The sequence below is a fragment of the Schistocerca cancellata genome, chromosome 4, assembly GCF_023864275.1.
Source record: "Schistocerca cancellata isolate TAMUIC-IGC-003103 chromosome 4, iqSchCanc2.1, whole genome shotgun sequence".
NCBI classification, from domain to species: domain Eukaryota; kingdom Metazoa; phylum Arthropoda; class Insecta; order Orthoptera; family Acrididae; genus Schistocerca; species Schistocerca cancellata.
In genome coordinates, this window is record NC_064629.1 from 43033386 (window position 1) to 43049211 (window position 15826).

Here is a 15826-nt window from a genome sequence, read left to right on the forward strand (position 1 = left end):
AATGGTCTCGCTGCAAGTACATGGTACAGTGCAGCGTTTTATAAGCATTTTATTTATTCTAGTACATTTCGACATTTGAAAGTATTTATGTATTAGAAAATTTGGACGATAACAGGAAGAAACTAGTGGCAGTCACTGGCGGTTTGTATGTTATGTTCTCATGTATTTCTCAAAAGAAAAATCACAAAGTACCTGTAAAATAAGACATACCACAGTGGCAATATCTGACAATAATGAATGTAGTAGAACCAATATTTTATTGGAGGTCACCTACAGTGTTAGCTTACAGAACTCTTCCTTGCCTCATACACTTCTTTGAAGAGGCCTGTTTTTTCTGAGGTTATTTCAGAAATGTCAGGAGGATCTCAAGGCAGAACTCAGGGCTGCCAATAGCAGCTGTAAAAGAGCAAGGGTGTCTCGTAACATCAGAGATGCTACTCATACTATGGCTCAAGCATATAAGACAGTTACGGGCAATTGTAGCAAAGATCCAGCTTCTTGCCACTATCTGGAGCCACGGGAGAGTGTTGGTTACTGTTTCTGTCCCACAAACTGAGGAATACAACCAGCCCTTCTCTGTGGAAGTTGGATTCTGCATTGCAAGTAGCACATGAAACTACCCTGGTCACAACCTAAGAATATACACCACATCCAAACACTCTGGAGGAAGTCCTCCTCCAGCTCTTTAATGAAATTTGGATGACTGGAGACTCCCCCATTTCATTGAAAGAATATATTTTAATCCCCAATTTTAAAGATGGGGCAGTATTGGACTGACCTGGTAGTTACAGCATTAGTCTCCCAAGCTGCTTAGGAAAGATCCTGGAGTGTAAGATCAGCTGGAACCTAGTGGGTTCTTGAAACCTGGTCCCTACCAAGTTGCTCCCACTGCGGGTTCAGAAGGTATTACTCCACACTTGATAACCTGACCCTACTCAGTTTCCTCCAAAAGCAACGTCTTATCATTGTCATTTTAATTTGGAAAAGGCCTACGATACTACGTATAGGCATATTTTGTTACATTGGGTGTTCTGTGAATGTGTACCCACTTACATGCAGTCTTTCCTATCTGATAAATATTTTAGATGCAAGTATGGGAGTGCCCTGTCTATTTTCAGCAGCAGAACAATGCCCCTCAAAGGAGTGTTAAGTATCACGGCAGTCGCCCTTCCGATCAACAGTATTACGTCCACAGTATGGGTCTCCTGTACTGTGTTCCTTGTTCGTGGACAACTTTTCCATCATATGTGCCTCCTCCAACCTTGCAACAGATACTCGGCAATTGCATTTGAAGTTCAGGCAGTTGGAGGTATGATCTTAACAACAGAGAGTTCAGAGTTTTCTTTGTAGAAAACTTTTCATGTTGTTCTCGATCGCTGCCGCTCTCTTTAATTTACTTGCTTTAAAACTGGAGGATACTGTTCTCACTTTTAAGAACAAGGAGAAATGTCTTGGCCCCACTTTTGATGACAATGTAATGGCTACCACACCTTTAAAAAAGTTAGTCAGATGCTTCAAACAGACTTAAATGCAATAGTCACAGGTTGGATGGTACAAGAAGTGCAGGACGCTCTTTCTCGTGCAGAGGCAGGACAGAGAGAATTTTTTGCTAGGTTCCAGGGCTGGGGAAATGAACTCATTGATGAGGCTGCCAGGGAGGCTTGCTCCAGTCCACTACCAGTTCGCTGTTCAGTCCCACTGCAGGCTGTCACCTCATTTGTGACCAAAAAGACTGCATAGTAGTAGTAGCAGTAGCAGTCCTTAACAGGGCTTAGAGTGGGAAATTGCCCATTGACGCATGGCTTCCTCTTAAATCACAAGGAGTCACAAGTTTGTCATGGATGTGGGACACAGCTCTCTATAACATGTTTTCTTTTCCGAACTCGGCCCCATTTCCTAAACCTCCACAGTCCTTTTCCTTCACCCCTCTCTCTTGTGCCACAAGGAGCCGCCACTGGCTCTGAAGACTTGCATAATTTTAACCTTCTTTATGTGTGTGTTCCCATGCTGTCACTTGTCAGATGATTTTCTGTCTCCAGTTGCATTATATTGTCAAAAGTTGATTATTTTTGTTCTTATATTTTAATTGTGTGTTTTTTATATCGTGACATGAGGGCTGATGTGGGTCCCCTGCTTTAACTGGTAATGAGATGAATGTGATTAGAATTTTAAGTTATTTGTGATTTGCAGAACTCTTCCCAAAATCCTGGGCGTGAGGTTTTGATTTGTCACTGAGTGACTGTCACCCATTATTTCTTAGTAGTCATTCAGCTGCAGTCGCCTGTCCCCTTTTAACCATGTCTCTACTGATATTTTAGCCTTGGTTTTATCTAGTTATTTTGCTATTAGTTATGTTGCTGTGTTTTGTCCGACTTTCATTCACGGCTTTTCTGATGCTCCCCTTATTGGTGTTGTCTTAATTCTTGTGTGAGAATACAGCTTGGTTTTCTGATTTAATGTTTTTCACCACCCTTATCTGTATATCATTCATATAAGGGTGGATGATGACATTGCTGTTTAGCACCATCACCCCACAAATCATTATCCCTGATATTTTTTGCCAGAGATACTAATTTTGTCAAAAGTATAAAGAAGCTGTCAGATTATGACCTTACACAAGCTGATTTGCCAAAAAAAATTTAAATAATGTCAATGAAGCATAGCTATGTCTGTCCCTATAGTTACTGTCTGAGTAAAAATTAAGTTTTGCATAAAAATAAAAAAATTGGTTTCGTGATTCGCACACACACACACACACACACACACACACACACACACACACACACACACACACACACCACTATCCAGTATTTCTTAGTCAATTTTGAGGAAACTATTAGGTAAGAAATATATATTTCTGCACCTTATAGCCACACATCACACCTTGATAACGAACTGGTTTTCTTTTAGTTATTGCCCATAGTTACTGTGACACTTCAGTGTAAAGTGCAACACCACATGTATTTTGAAAAGTTTGCAATGTGAAATGTAGTTGCTGGTCAGATCATGTTTGATGCATATTATGCCATACGTTACTCCATTTGAAATGTAGCTAGCATACAAAAATTGTTTATAACTGTGAGAGGAAATGTTTCCATTCTTGGAAAGAAGATATATGTTGGAGCTTGTCCACTATGAGGCTGGCAGACACACCACATACGTGGCTGTTACTGCCTGCTATGCAGAGTGTGAAGCTGCCTTGTTTCGTTTCTTCTTATGCTGCCAACGCTAACTGAAACTGGAACTGTGAAACTTACTAAAATGAAGAGAGACTGGCAGTTTTCAGTTTATGATGCTGACTGTGTTTTTTTCAGACAATGCTGCTTGGTTTCGGGAAACTTTGTGACAGGCATAAATTCCTGTTACTTCTGAATAAGTAGCTGGACGATGCCAAGAACATGTTAGGATTTTCTATCTCCAAATCCAGCACTGTTTCTTTCCATTACTCCTCAAGCTAAATTACGTACCACTTTGCAAAATCAAACAGTTGTAGAAATACTATCCTAGCTTTGCTAATTTAGAACCATTGTTGTATATGTATTACATTGAATAAAGTACCGTACTTGGTACCCTCAGGGATCAGCATTTGTTTTCTAGGCACAGGCTTGGTGACCCTGTGGGCTTGCCTACTTGGATTGCAAGGATGGTAAAAATCTTTATAAAAAAGAAAAACTCTTAATGTCAAGGAGTGCTGTGCTCCAATAAGATGCATGGCTGTTGAGGTGGAATAGTCGTTAGCGAGCAACCTCTGGGAACTGGCCGCCCCTCAGTTGTTTACGGCTTACCTAGGCACAGGGGCCTCTGTCTAGGTGGAATTTGATTTCCCTAGCTGCTTGCAGGACTGAGATGGAACCCTAGAAATTTACTACTCGTCCTTCCAGCAGAATGGGTGGGCCACTGGTAGGTACCAACACCTATTCTAACAAGAGGGTCTCATGAAGCCAGGACTCCAGACTTGGGGATTACAGTCTGTGAGTCTCTATTAAGAGAAAACATGCTGGTGGTCAGAACGTTTTTCTGGTAGTTACATGAAAAGGGGGCAGCTTTGAGAAAGGTTCACATTTCTACACCCAAAAAGGATTAGAGAGCATTGTTGGGACATAAAAATCTGTCTACACTTGCGGAATGGGACCGTATTGGTAGAAATGCCTAGTGTACAATAAGTGAAGAACATCCAGAAAGCACAATGCATCAGGAAGTATGCAATAGAAAGTGAACTGCACAGCGTGGTGAATTACATCGAAGGTGTTGTAACTTGAACGGATCTGGTGACAATCCCCAAGGAGAGCTGAGTGATCCCAGGAAGTCATTGTTGATGCGTAAAAAATAATGGTGTGGATGGTAATCTAGCGAAATCAGACTAGTTTACACTGACTTTCAAGAACATGAAGCTTCAAGAGCATGTCAGGCAGGATTTCTTTGTCTAGGTGTATGGCCTTATTTCCATAACCCAATGCTCTGTTTTAAATGAAGCAAATCGGGTCACTACTGCCAGTTGCAAAGAAGTCCCTTTCAGCAAAGGCAGAAAGGCTGTCCATGAAGAAGTCGGTTGTTCCTTTCCACTGAAGTGTGTAAATTGCTCTGGGGATGACCCTCTCTAGAGTAGGGACTGCAGAATCTTCCTTGAAGAAAAAAGATATGAACAACAAAGTGCATTTCTTATGGTGAAGCCAAAAGATCTGAAAGGCCATGCACCCAACCACATTCGCTGCCTCTTTTACTTTAGTTCCTACACAGCCAGTCGAGAAATCGCCCTGTGGGTCTGGGGGTATGAATAGGCCCAAGGTATTCCTGGCTGTCGTAAGAGGCGACTAAAAGGAGTTTCACACTTCTCAGTTCTTCAAAATTTTCCCGAAGAGTGAGCCAATTGGGGAAGGGTGCCTCACAAGGTGCATTGTGTCCATCTTGCATAGAGATATTTCGCCCACTTTCTTGTCATCGCATTTCAGTCCCACTCATGATCCACTCTTGGGTGAGAACACCTTCCAGTGTGCATTTTCCAACATGCACTGTGCAGTGTTGCTTTCTGCAGCGATGATGACCATGAACTTCTTTGCACCTGATATCCAGCACGGTAGCCTGTCTGTTGTGGTGGGGCTGCCATGTACCTCGTTGGTTGTAGCCCGCCTGACCACACAGGGATCACCTGGTCAGAGGGGGTGGCATCAGGGCAAATGACACACAATGAAGTGTAGTCCATCACCTCATGCTGAGGGGTGGTCCAAAAATGAGATCTGTGTCAGTCTTGATCAAAACAGCATCCTCTGCCCAGTCACGGGCATTACTTGCTTGTGACAAGCTGAAGGATATTTCTGTAACCATCATGCCCCATAAGAGCTTAAATATGGTCCAGGGTATCATATTTCACAGTGACCTCCTTTTGCAGTCTGACGATGAGCTGCACACCAATTTCAAGCGGCGAGGTGTACATTTCGTCCGGCGTGTTCACCGGGGTCCGAGGGATAATCAGGTTGCCACCAGTGCCTTCATATTGGCCTTCGAGGGTGATACATTGCCCGAGAAGGTCAAGGTGATGGTTTACCACTGTGATGTAAAGCCCTATATCCCTCCGCTGGTGCGGTGCCTTAAGTGCTGGAAGTTTGGCTAAATGTTTTCCCGCTGTACTACTTCCAGTGTCACATGTCTAGATGGCACATGCCCATTACATCCGAATACTCCATGTGCCCCGCCTCCCAGCTGTGGCAACTGCAAAGAGCACTATTTGCCTTGCTCGCCAGACTGCAGGATTCTCCAGAAAGAAAGGGAAATCATTGAGTAAAAGACCCAGAACTGACTGATTTACACTGAAGCTAAGGGAAAATTTGAACACCTGCATCCTGTACGTATGACTTTGTCTTAATGCCGCTGCTACAACAGTTCTGGATCCACCAGTTCTGCCAGCCCCAGTAACCTCTGTCAGAAGAATACACCTGCCCCCTTGTTGGTGATGGGAGATGTCTGTCCCCACTTCTAAGCCGGAGAAGCGTAAGCTTTCTTCAGCTGCTCTTGCTAGAAAGGGGTCCCTTAGGTCACTCCCTTCCTAGGTTCCTACTAGTGGAAGAGAAGACATGTAAACTACCTCACTGAATTTTCCATGCCTTCCCAGTTTCATGTCGTCATCCTCAGTAGAAATGTGGCAGTTTTTTCCACCACGTGGCTGAGCTACGGCAACTGTTAAGCTTCACACCTGCTATCTGTGTTGCCCTCCAGGAAACCTGGTTTCCGGCAATCCAGACCCCTGCCCTCCGCATCTATAAGGGATGTTACAGGAACCGTAGCAGCTGTAATGGAGTGTCGGGTGGAGTTCGCATTTATGTCCTAAACTCGGTGTGTAATGACACTGTGCCCCTTCAGTGCCCTCTTGAAGCTGTGGCTGTCAGAATAAAGATGTATATGTTCCTCCAGAAGGTGCAGTACCCCTGGATGTATTAGCTGCACTGATTGATCAACTCCCTAAACCTTTCTTACTTTTGGGAGATTTTAACACCCATAACCCCTTGTGGCGTGGCACTGTGCTTACTGGTCGAGGCAGAGATGTTGAAACTGTACTGTCTCAGTTTGACCTCTGCCTCGTAAATACTGGGTCTGCCACACGGTAGTTACTCGGCCATTGATTTATCAATGTGCAGCCCAGGACTTTTCCCATCTATCCACTGGAGAGCACATGACGACCTATGTGGTAGTGACCACTTTCCCATTATCCTGTCACGGTCCCGGTGTCAGGCCTATGGACGCCTGCCCAGATGGGCTTTAAACAAGGCAGACCAGTAACATTGACATGATGGTTTAGCAGGTGACAACAAAAACTGTTTCTACAGAAGAAAATGTGATACCTCGTTCTTTAGGGTGCCTCCGGAGCAAGGCAGTCAGGCCTTGGTGGTTGCCGGTAGTCGCTGAAGAAATTACGGAGGGTGGGCAAGATCTACAGTGGGATAAGCGGCACCCTTCCCTGGAGTACCTCATAGCCTTTAAACGGCTACGTGCCCGTGTCTGCCAGCTTATCAAAAGACTGAAACTGGAATGTTGGGGGAGATAAGTCTTGACCATTGGATGCCATATGTCACCTTCCCAAGTCTCTGCGAAGATCAAATATTTTTTCGGGTACCAGGCCCCCAACAGATGTTGCCGGTGTTACCATAAGTGGCGTGTTATCTACCGACGCAAATGCGATTGCTGAGCACTTTGCTCAAGCCTCTGCATCAGAGAATTACATCCCCTCCCCCAGCCATTCGCACTCTCAAATGCCGCCTGGAAGAGAAAGTCTTCTCATTCACTAAACCCCACAGTGAATCCTTTAATGCCCAATTTTCAGAGTGGGAGCTCCTTAATACCGTGGCACATTGCCCCGACACAGCTCCTGGACCAGATCGGATTCACAGTTAGATGATGAAACATCTCTCTTCTGACTACAGGCGACATCTCCTCATCATCTTCGGCGGGAGTGCACCATCATTTTGGTGCTCAAACCTGGTAAAAACCCGCTTGATGTGGATAGCTCTTGGCCCATCAGCCTCACCAACGTCCTTTGTAAGCTGCTGGAATGTATGGTATGTCGGTGGTTGGGTTGGGTGCTGGAATCACGTGGCTTGCTGATAATCCTGTGGCCATTGAGTCTGACATCCGAACAGCCTTTCCCAGATGGAAACACCTGATTGCCGTCATTTTTGACTTACATAAAGCATACGACACGACTTGGCGACGTCATATCCTTGTCACATTGTTTGAGTGGGGTCTCCGGGGACCACTCCAGATTTTTATCCAAAACTTCCTGTCGCTCGGTATTTTCCGTTTCCGAGTTGGTGACTCCCATAGTTCCATCCGTATCCAGGAGAGAGCTCAATACAGTGTGTGTCTCTATTTTTAGTGGCCATTAACAGTCTAGCAGCAGCTGTTGGGCCCTGCCCTCTGTCTCACCTTCTCTGTATGCAGATGACTTCTGCATTTTGTACTTATGCTCCAGTACTGTAGTTGCTGAGCAGGGCCTCCAGGGAGCTGTCCACAATGCACAGTCATGGGCTCTAGCCCACGGCTTCCAGTTTTCAGCGGCAAAGTCGTGTGTCATGCACTTCTGTCGTCATCGTACCGTTCGCCCGGAACCCACACTTTACCTTAATGATGATCCACTCACTGTAGTGGAAACATATCAATTCCTAGGGCTGGTTTTCGACGCTCGATTGGCATGGCTCCCTCATCTTAGTCAGCTTAAGCAGAAGTGCTGTCAGCACCTCAATGCCCTACGTTGCCTGACAAACACCAATTGGGGTGCAGATCGCTGTACTCTGCTGCAGCTCTACAGAGCCCTTCTCCAATCCCGAATTGACTATGGGAGTGTGGTTTATGGTTTGGCAATGCCTTCAGTATTGCATTTACTCGACCCTGTGCACCACAGTGGGGTTTGATTAGCGACTCAAGCTTTTATGAAAAGTCTGGTGACCAGCGTACTGGTGGAAGCGTGTGTCCATTCACTACAGATCAGACGTGCGCAACTGCTCGCCAGTTAAGCAGCACACATTCATAGTTCCCCTGAGCATCCGAATTACCGTCTCCTTTTCCCGCCTGTGGCAGTCCATCTCCCGCATTGGCGTCCCATATCGGGCCTAACGATTGTGGTTTGCGTGCAATCCCTTCTCTCCAAACTGGAGTCCTTCCATTTACCACCTGTACTTGCTGTCCATTCACGTACCCCTCCATGGTGCACGCCTAGGCCGCAGCTTCGTCTGGACCGTTTGAATGGCCCTAAGGACTCTTTTTAACCCCGCCGCTCTCACTTCCTCTAGATTCTTTACGTGTTCTGGGGCTCTGAAGCGGTTTACACCAATGGCTCAATGGCTGATGGTCACATAGGCTTTGCATATGTTCATGGAGGACATTGAGCAGCAATCCTTGCCAGTTGGCTGCAGTGTTTTCACTGCACAGCTGGTGGCCATATCTTGTGCTCTTGAGTACATCCACTCATGCCCTGGGGAGTCATTTCTCCTTTGTGCTGACTCATTGAGCAGCCTACAAGCTATCGACCAGTGCTACCCTCGCCACCCTCTGGTAGCATCCATTCAGGGGGCCATCTATACCCTGGAACAGTCCTGCCATTCCGTGGTGTTTGTGTGGACCCAGGACACGTCGGAGTCCCTGGCAACGAACTTGCCGACAGGCTGGCCAAACAGGTGATGCGGAAACTGCTTCTGGAGATAGGCATCTCCGAAGCATACCTGCATTCTGTCTCACACTGCAGGGTTTTCCAGCTTTGGGAGACAGAATGGCATAACAGTACGCACAACACACTGCATGTCATTAAGGAGACTATGAATGTGTGGAGGTCTTCCATGCAGGCCTCTCGCAGGGAATCGTATGCACAACACACTGCATGTCATTAAGGAGTCTATGAATGTGTGGAAGTCTTCCATGCAGGCCTCTCGCAGGGAATCAGTTGTCCTCTGCCAGCTCTGCATTGGCCATATGTGGCTAATGCATGGTTACCTACTCCGTCGCGAGGACCCACCTCAGTGTTGCTGTGGCTCCCAAATGACAGTTGTCCACCTCTTGCTGGACTGCACACTTTCAGCCACTCTCTGGCAGGCATTTAACTTTCCCAGCACCCTGCCTTCGGTGTTGGGTGACAGTGCCTCCACAGCAGCTTAAGTTTCACGTTTTGTCAGTGAGAGTCGGTTTTATACTTCTATGTAAGTTTTAGTGCATGTCCTTTCGTCCCTCTGTCCTCTACCCTGGTGGTTTTAGGGTGGAGGTTTTAGTGTGTTGCAGAGTGGCTGGCTTTCTCTCTTTATTCTTGTGGTTGGCCAGCCACTGTAATCTGCTTTCATGTTTTGCTATCTTCTGTTTCTAGCATCTGTTGTTTTCTTGTCCTCTTTTGTTCCTTTTAGTGTCTGTTACCTTCCCTTCGTTCTTGTGACTTTTCCTTTCTTTCCACTTTGTGTTATATGTTTCGTCCATTTTATTCTCACACTTGTGGCATTGTTTTGTTAGGAACAAGGTACTAATAACCTCATAGTTTGGTCCTTTCTCCTGGCTTTAAACCAACTAACCTCTGCTGCCCTTACCATGGAATTGAAGGTCGTGTTACTGAAGGCCCCCTTGATGTTCAGGAAGATGCAGAGTGCTGCTACTCGGAAGTTAAATGCTTTCTCCACCATCCCATCGAGTTGGAGAGCTGCCTCACGTGATTTACTTGGTTGATGTGTGTGTCAGTTTGAATGTAGGGGGCCCCTAATTAGCCTCCTCTCCCCAACATATACATTATCCAGTTTTTCCAATGTTTTGAGAATGGAGGAGGAAAGACTGATTGGTCTCATATACATGGCCTTGGTATGATCAATTCTCCCTGGCTTTAGAATGAAGACAACCTTCACTGCCCTCCAAGCATTGGGAATGATTCTTACTGCTAGGCTAACCCTGAATAACCTGCATAGAACTATTAAAAGATTCTCTCCTGCCTGTTGCAGGAGTGCTGGAAAGATTCCATCTGGGCCAGGTGACTTGAATGGTTGGAATGTTCCCACCACTCATTCAATTTTATTGAAGTCCACGCACTCCTTGGGTGATTCCCAGTCCTCTCTTGGAGTGCCTGAGAACCATTGTCTCTCCAGGATCACATTCTGGTCTGTGTTTTCTGGCAGAGCATATTGAGAAAAGTGAGTTTTGAGGAGCAGTTCCAGTGTGTCATGTGCTGTCTTAGTATATTCACCATCCTCCTTCCTCAACGTACCCTGTGAATTGGTTGGTACTAAAGTGAGGATTCTGTGAAATCTGGCTTGAGCAGCCATGCTCTGTACTTCCTCGCAGAATGCCTTCAGGATTCCTCCTTTGCTTGTCTAATTGCATGGTTGTAGTTGACAAGGGTCTCACGATATTTTGCCCATTGTCCTTTACATTTTGCAAGATTAAACAGCCTTTGTACCTGTTTTCTTTGTGTTTCCAATTTGTTGTTCCACCAAGGCACACTCCTATTTATGCACTTCTTGTGATTGTGCAGATGTCCTGATATGACATCACTATGGCCTCTGCTACTTCCTCAAACTCTACTGGATCCCTTATCGAGCTTTTAATTTCTGATAAGCTTAAGTCAAGGTCCCTTCTATATGCCTCCCTGTCTGTTTTCCTGGGATTCCTGTAGGTCATGGGCTGTCTGATTCCTATTTCAACCTTGAATTTAATGTACATGTGGTCCAATGAGGATGGCTCTAATGCCACGTGCTATTGTTTGACATAGCTGCCCATCATCATGGAACCGAAGGTTGTGTCAATTATTTCTTTCCTTCTGCTATTCGTGAATGTAGGCTCATTGCCCCCCATTCAGGACATCAAAGTTGTTAGCTAAGGGAAATTCAAGAAGGTAATCACCTACTGTTGGTGTCCTTGCTGCCCCACAGTAGGTTGTGGGCATTGGCATCACATCCAACAGACAGTTGGTCATCTTGACGATGGCAAGCTTCTATCAATCTCCTCACCTCCAACGGAGGAGGAGAGCTGTGTTCACAAGGAAGGTATGCTGAGGCCGAAACAATTTCCTTCATGATACCTTCCTCACATTGCTGCATTCTGATGGGCAGTAGGTCCCTGGAGCAGAAATCCATCATTGACATGAAAGAAATTCCATTTCTTACATAAGTGCATGCTCTGGAGTTTCTTAGATTTCTGGTATAAATCAGCTTACCTCCAGTGCCACCGAGGCCAGATACGCCCCCTTTATATAAGTAGGGTTCTTGTATCAAGGCCACGTCCACTTCCTGCCTCCCCACGCAGCGGCTCAGGGCAGCAGAGGCCCATTTACTGTGCTGCAGATTAATCTCCAGCACATCCAGTCTCTGTCTTGCTGCCATCATTGCCTTTGAGGTCTTTGGTAACCCTGACGGCGACCTGCAAGAAACCTAAAAACAATTTCAGGTCTTGCTCTCGCATCACTCTCGCCGACATCCACCACCTAGACCCCAATTTTTTCAGTCTTAGAGGAGACATTCTTAAGGATCCATTGCTGTCTTGACCAGCAGCTTTGCATCCTCCCACGGGGATATCATGGGCACCTTATCCTCAAGCCATTCCACTGTGTACAGCACCTCACAGACAAAAATGAGGGCACCACAATCTAGATAGACCCTCCTGAACTTTGTTCCTGGGTCCCCCAATCTTTTCCGAGAGAACCAGCCATCTGCGAAAGTCAGCTCCTGCTGCAAGGTGATGGCTACCAGTGAATAGCCTTCCTGGATAACTGCCATCTTAAAAACTGAGACCACAGTACTATAGGTCTATTCTTCCTATTTCTTGCCTTGGCTTTTTCTGGGCTTGCTTATCCAGGGAGGAGGGAGTCTTAGATTCCTCCCTTATCCTCTTGCTGCTCCTCTCAGACGTTGTGGGGGTCTGTGTATTAGTCTTGTGTAGTTCGTGAATGAACTAGTTCGGAAGAGCACTCCCACAGGCGAACTACGTAAACTAGTTTACGGATAACATCGCTACTTAGTTCGTTTGCTCTTTTCCGAAGACCGACGGACAATAGCAAGACGGAGCGAGAGCCTGCAGTAGGCTTTAAAAAAATCACGTGGCTGATCCTACTGCTAACAACCCTTCGGCGTCTTGTTCTAGTAGCAACAGTAATGAAAATAAGACTCTCTATGGGACGAGTATGACCAAGAAATAAGAAAAATCACTAGACCAGATAACCAACTTGCTGCTGGTATTCGCGAACTCGATAAATACCTCAATGAAGAGTATTTAGATTGAAAAAAAATATCCGCTTGAGTGGTGGCACGAGCATCGTCAGTTATATCGTCATGTATGTGCATATGTGTTACAGATTTTGCATAGTAGCGACATCAGTGCCCTGCGAACGCCTTTATATTTTTATTTATTTATTTATTTATTTATTTATTTATTTTTTTTTTTTTTTTTGGCGATGGGAAAAATCCTTAATGAACGAAGAACACTGTTATCAACGAACAAAGTTTCCAAATTAATGCTTTTACATAATAATATGTAAATTATTGTAATATTTCACTTGAAAATTAGAAGACTGATTATTTAAAGAATGATAATGCAAAGCACAAAAGGTATGCTTTAGAATACGATCTCACTCAGGGGTCATAGTTGTTTGGTAACAAATTATAAGTGTTAGTGTTTCTTCTGTTAATGATAAAGTTATTATTGTTTGTGCCATATAGTACTTGAGCCTGTACCTAAAGCAGAAATATTTTTTGTTGGTTATTTCCAAAACTTTAAAAAAAAGTTGATTATTTATGAAAGTGTAGTTTTTCTCACCAAAAAAAAACCGCATTTAGCATATTCTGTAATAAATATTCCTACAATGAACTAATAAATAAATAAATATATTTTAAAATTAAAATACTAAGAGTGCACTGTATGTAAAGTAAAGTAGTTGACTACCCCATTTTACCCATTTGTGTAAGTAACTGGTTTATTTGCTCTTTCGAAATCTAATTACTCGACATAAAACTAATAATACAGGCATTGGCAACACTGGTCACTATTTAAAAGACTAGCATAATGAATAAGTGTGTGTGTGTGTAGTAGCGGTAGCAAAGCGAGCGAACTGTCTTTCTAGAAATCGAGATGGGAACTAACGAACTAAAAGAGCGACCTAGTTCGCGACGGAACCGTGAAATAAACTGAACATTCCCAGTTGCGAACTATTATGCGCAAGACTACTGTGTATCCCTTTCAACCTGAGACAGTTTTTTCTTGGGTGTCTTTAGGCTCAAGCCTCTTTAATTCCCTCCGCTTGTCTTTGGGAAGCTATTCTTTCCCTTCTTTTTGTCTCTGTTCCCTGAGGAGTTAACTCCTCTGGGATCCAGACAAGGCTTTAATCTTGATCTGGTCAAACTTCTCGGTTACAGTTCCCTTTTCTGTCTCAGGTCTAGACCCTGATTCAGTAGTGGGAATGCCTTCCATCAATCGTGACCCCGATGTTTGGGTGTCTGAGGTCTCAGTTTGTTTTAATTTACTTTTAGTCATGTCCACCTTGGTCCCATGAGATTTGTCGATCTACACGGTCCGCATGACGAATACCCCGTGCGGTGTAAGGCTACTTACTCAGTGTGGTTGCCCCATATCCCTGAGGCTCCATTTGTGACATCTTACCATGTGCCACACGCGCCCTTGGCATAGATCGCATCACACTTTGGGTTGGGAAAAGGAATTGGATAAGGACTAGGAGTGGATAGGAGAGATGGGACATTGTGGGACACTCTGTCTGATCAGTCAGCTAAGGCCTTTCCGGCAATAGGTTATCTATCTTTAGCATAGTCCTCAGCTTCACACAGATACGCAAGCTTCTCCACATGCACGGACAGTGCTTTGTCAAGGATATCCTTGTGCTACTGCCCAATTCTGTGTGAAGCATGGTGTCAGTAGATATAGGAATCGGAAGTATATATTTCTTTGATGAATCGGAAGTATATATTTCTTTGATGAATCGGAAGTATATATTTCTTTGATGCTGTAACTTTTGTGCCAAACTTTGATTGGAATTATCTAGCATTGTTAGATCACGTTGGATCATCAAATTTTTTGCGGTTAGAATCATGGTCTTTCGTACGAGTACAGTTTGGAAAACTACTAGAACATAGGATTTTTTCCCCAAGGCAGTTTTGCCTAAAATTTTATGGCTGAATATCGCTTATAAAATTCTGTTCACTATCATTCGTAAGAGAATGCATATAGTTGTACAAGATGGCCACATTTCATTCCATTCAACAAAATATGGCCTGGTTCAAAGTTGCCAGAAATTCCTGCTCACTCTGGAGTCTAAATAAATGACTGTATCTTGGCCAGTACTGCTTTGATGAATGTTAAACTGCACCAACGTTCAACAAGATATGTGGCGGTAGTGCATGAAGGTAAGGTAATGTAAATGTCATGTGACTAGGGTGTCCCATTGGTTAGACCATTGTACATGGAATACCCTTTATTCCATTTATTAGGAATAAGATTTTGTAGTAAAGTCATACTACATGCTTTGTGCAATGTTTTGTTGCACAAATTTTTTCCCTTCCTTTATTCTTAAGTAATAGAAAATTAAACTGTTACGCTCATTGACAACTTATTAAATTTATGTGATATTAATTTGCAGCGTATTAAATAATTAAAAAAATTATTTTCCTGTTATTCAACAGTTACTAGGTTACGGAAATCAGCCTGGTAGATACAAGGGTGATGTGGAGAATTTAGTAAAGCAAGAAAAGCAACTCATGGAGGATTATGAGAAAAAGGATGCAGCACTGAAGAAAGTGCTTTCAGGAATAAAAGAGGAGACAGAAGTTCTTTGTAAACAAAAGAATGAGTTGCAAACACAACTTGCAGAGCTGCAGAAAGTGGTGGACGAGAAGAAGTCACAGGTGAGTTTTAAAGTGATTCACATTTGCTAACAAATTTTCAATGAACCTGGGACATTTCCAGGGTAGGGTAGCTTGTGTGCCTCCATGCTACAAGTACTCGTACTTTCGTGCAGTCTTATTTGAAGGATATCTGTGGAGAGGCCAGACAAATATGTGGTTCCTGAAGAGAGCTGGCACACTTTCCAGTTCTTGCAAAAGTACTGGTGTGGATGAATGATTGATCAGGTCTTGTAACATTAGCTGACATGACATTTTTATGTTGGTACTGTGAATGATTGAAAGCAAGGAAAAATTACAGCCATTACCTTTCCTGAGAACATGTGCTCTATGGCTTAATGAACATATTCTCCTGAGTAAAATATTCTAGACCCCTCAGGGTCTCAGCATTCGTTTGCTGAGTACGGGCTTGGCAACCCCGGGGTTACCGAGCTTTGGGGACTGGTAAGCGCCACCATTCCTCTGTCACCGAA

General features: G+C 44.2%; 1 protein-coding gene across 1 annotated transcript in view; it reads left to right on the forward strand.

Annotated features, from left to right (window-relative positions):
• Positions 1-15826, forward strand: part of LOC126183265 (structural maintenance of chromosomes protein 4-like) — a 251337-nt gene that overhangs the window by 90383 nt on the left and 145128 nt on the right. Inside the window, exon 8 of the mRNA XM_049925088.1 lies at positions 15135-15356. Within this exon, the coding sequence (XP_049781045.1) occupies positions 15135-15356 (222 nt within the window). The remainder of the gene's footprint in view (positions 1-15134; positions 15357-15826) is intronic.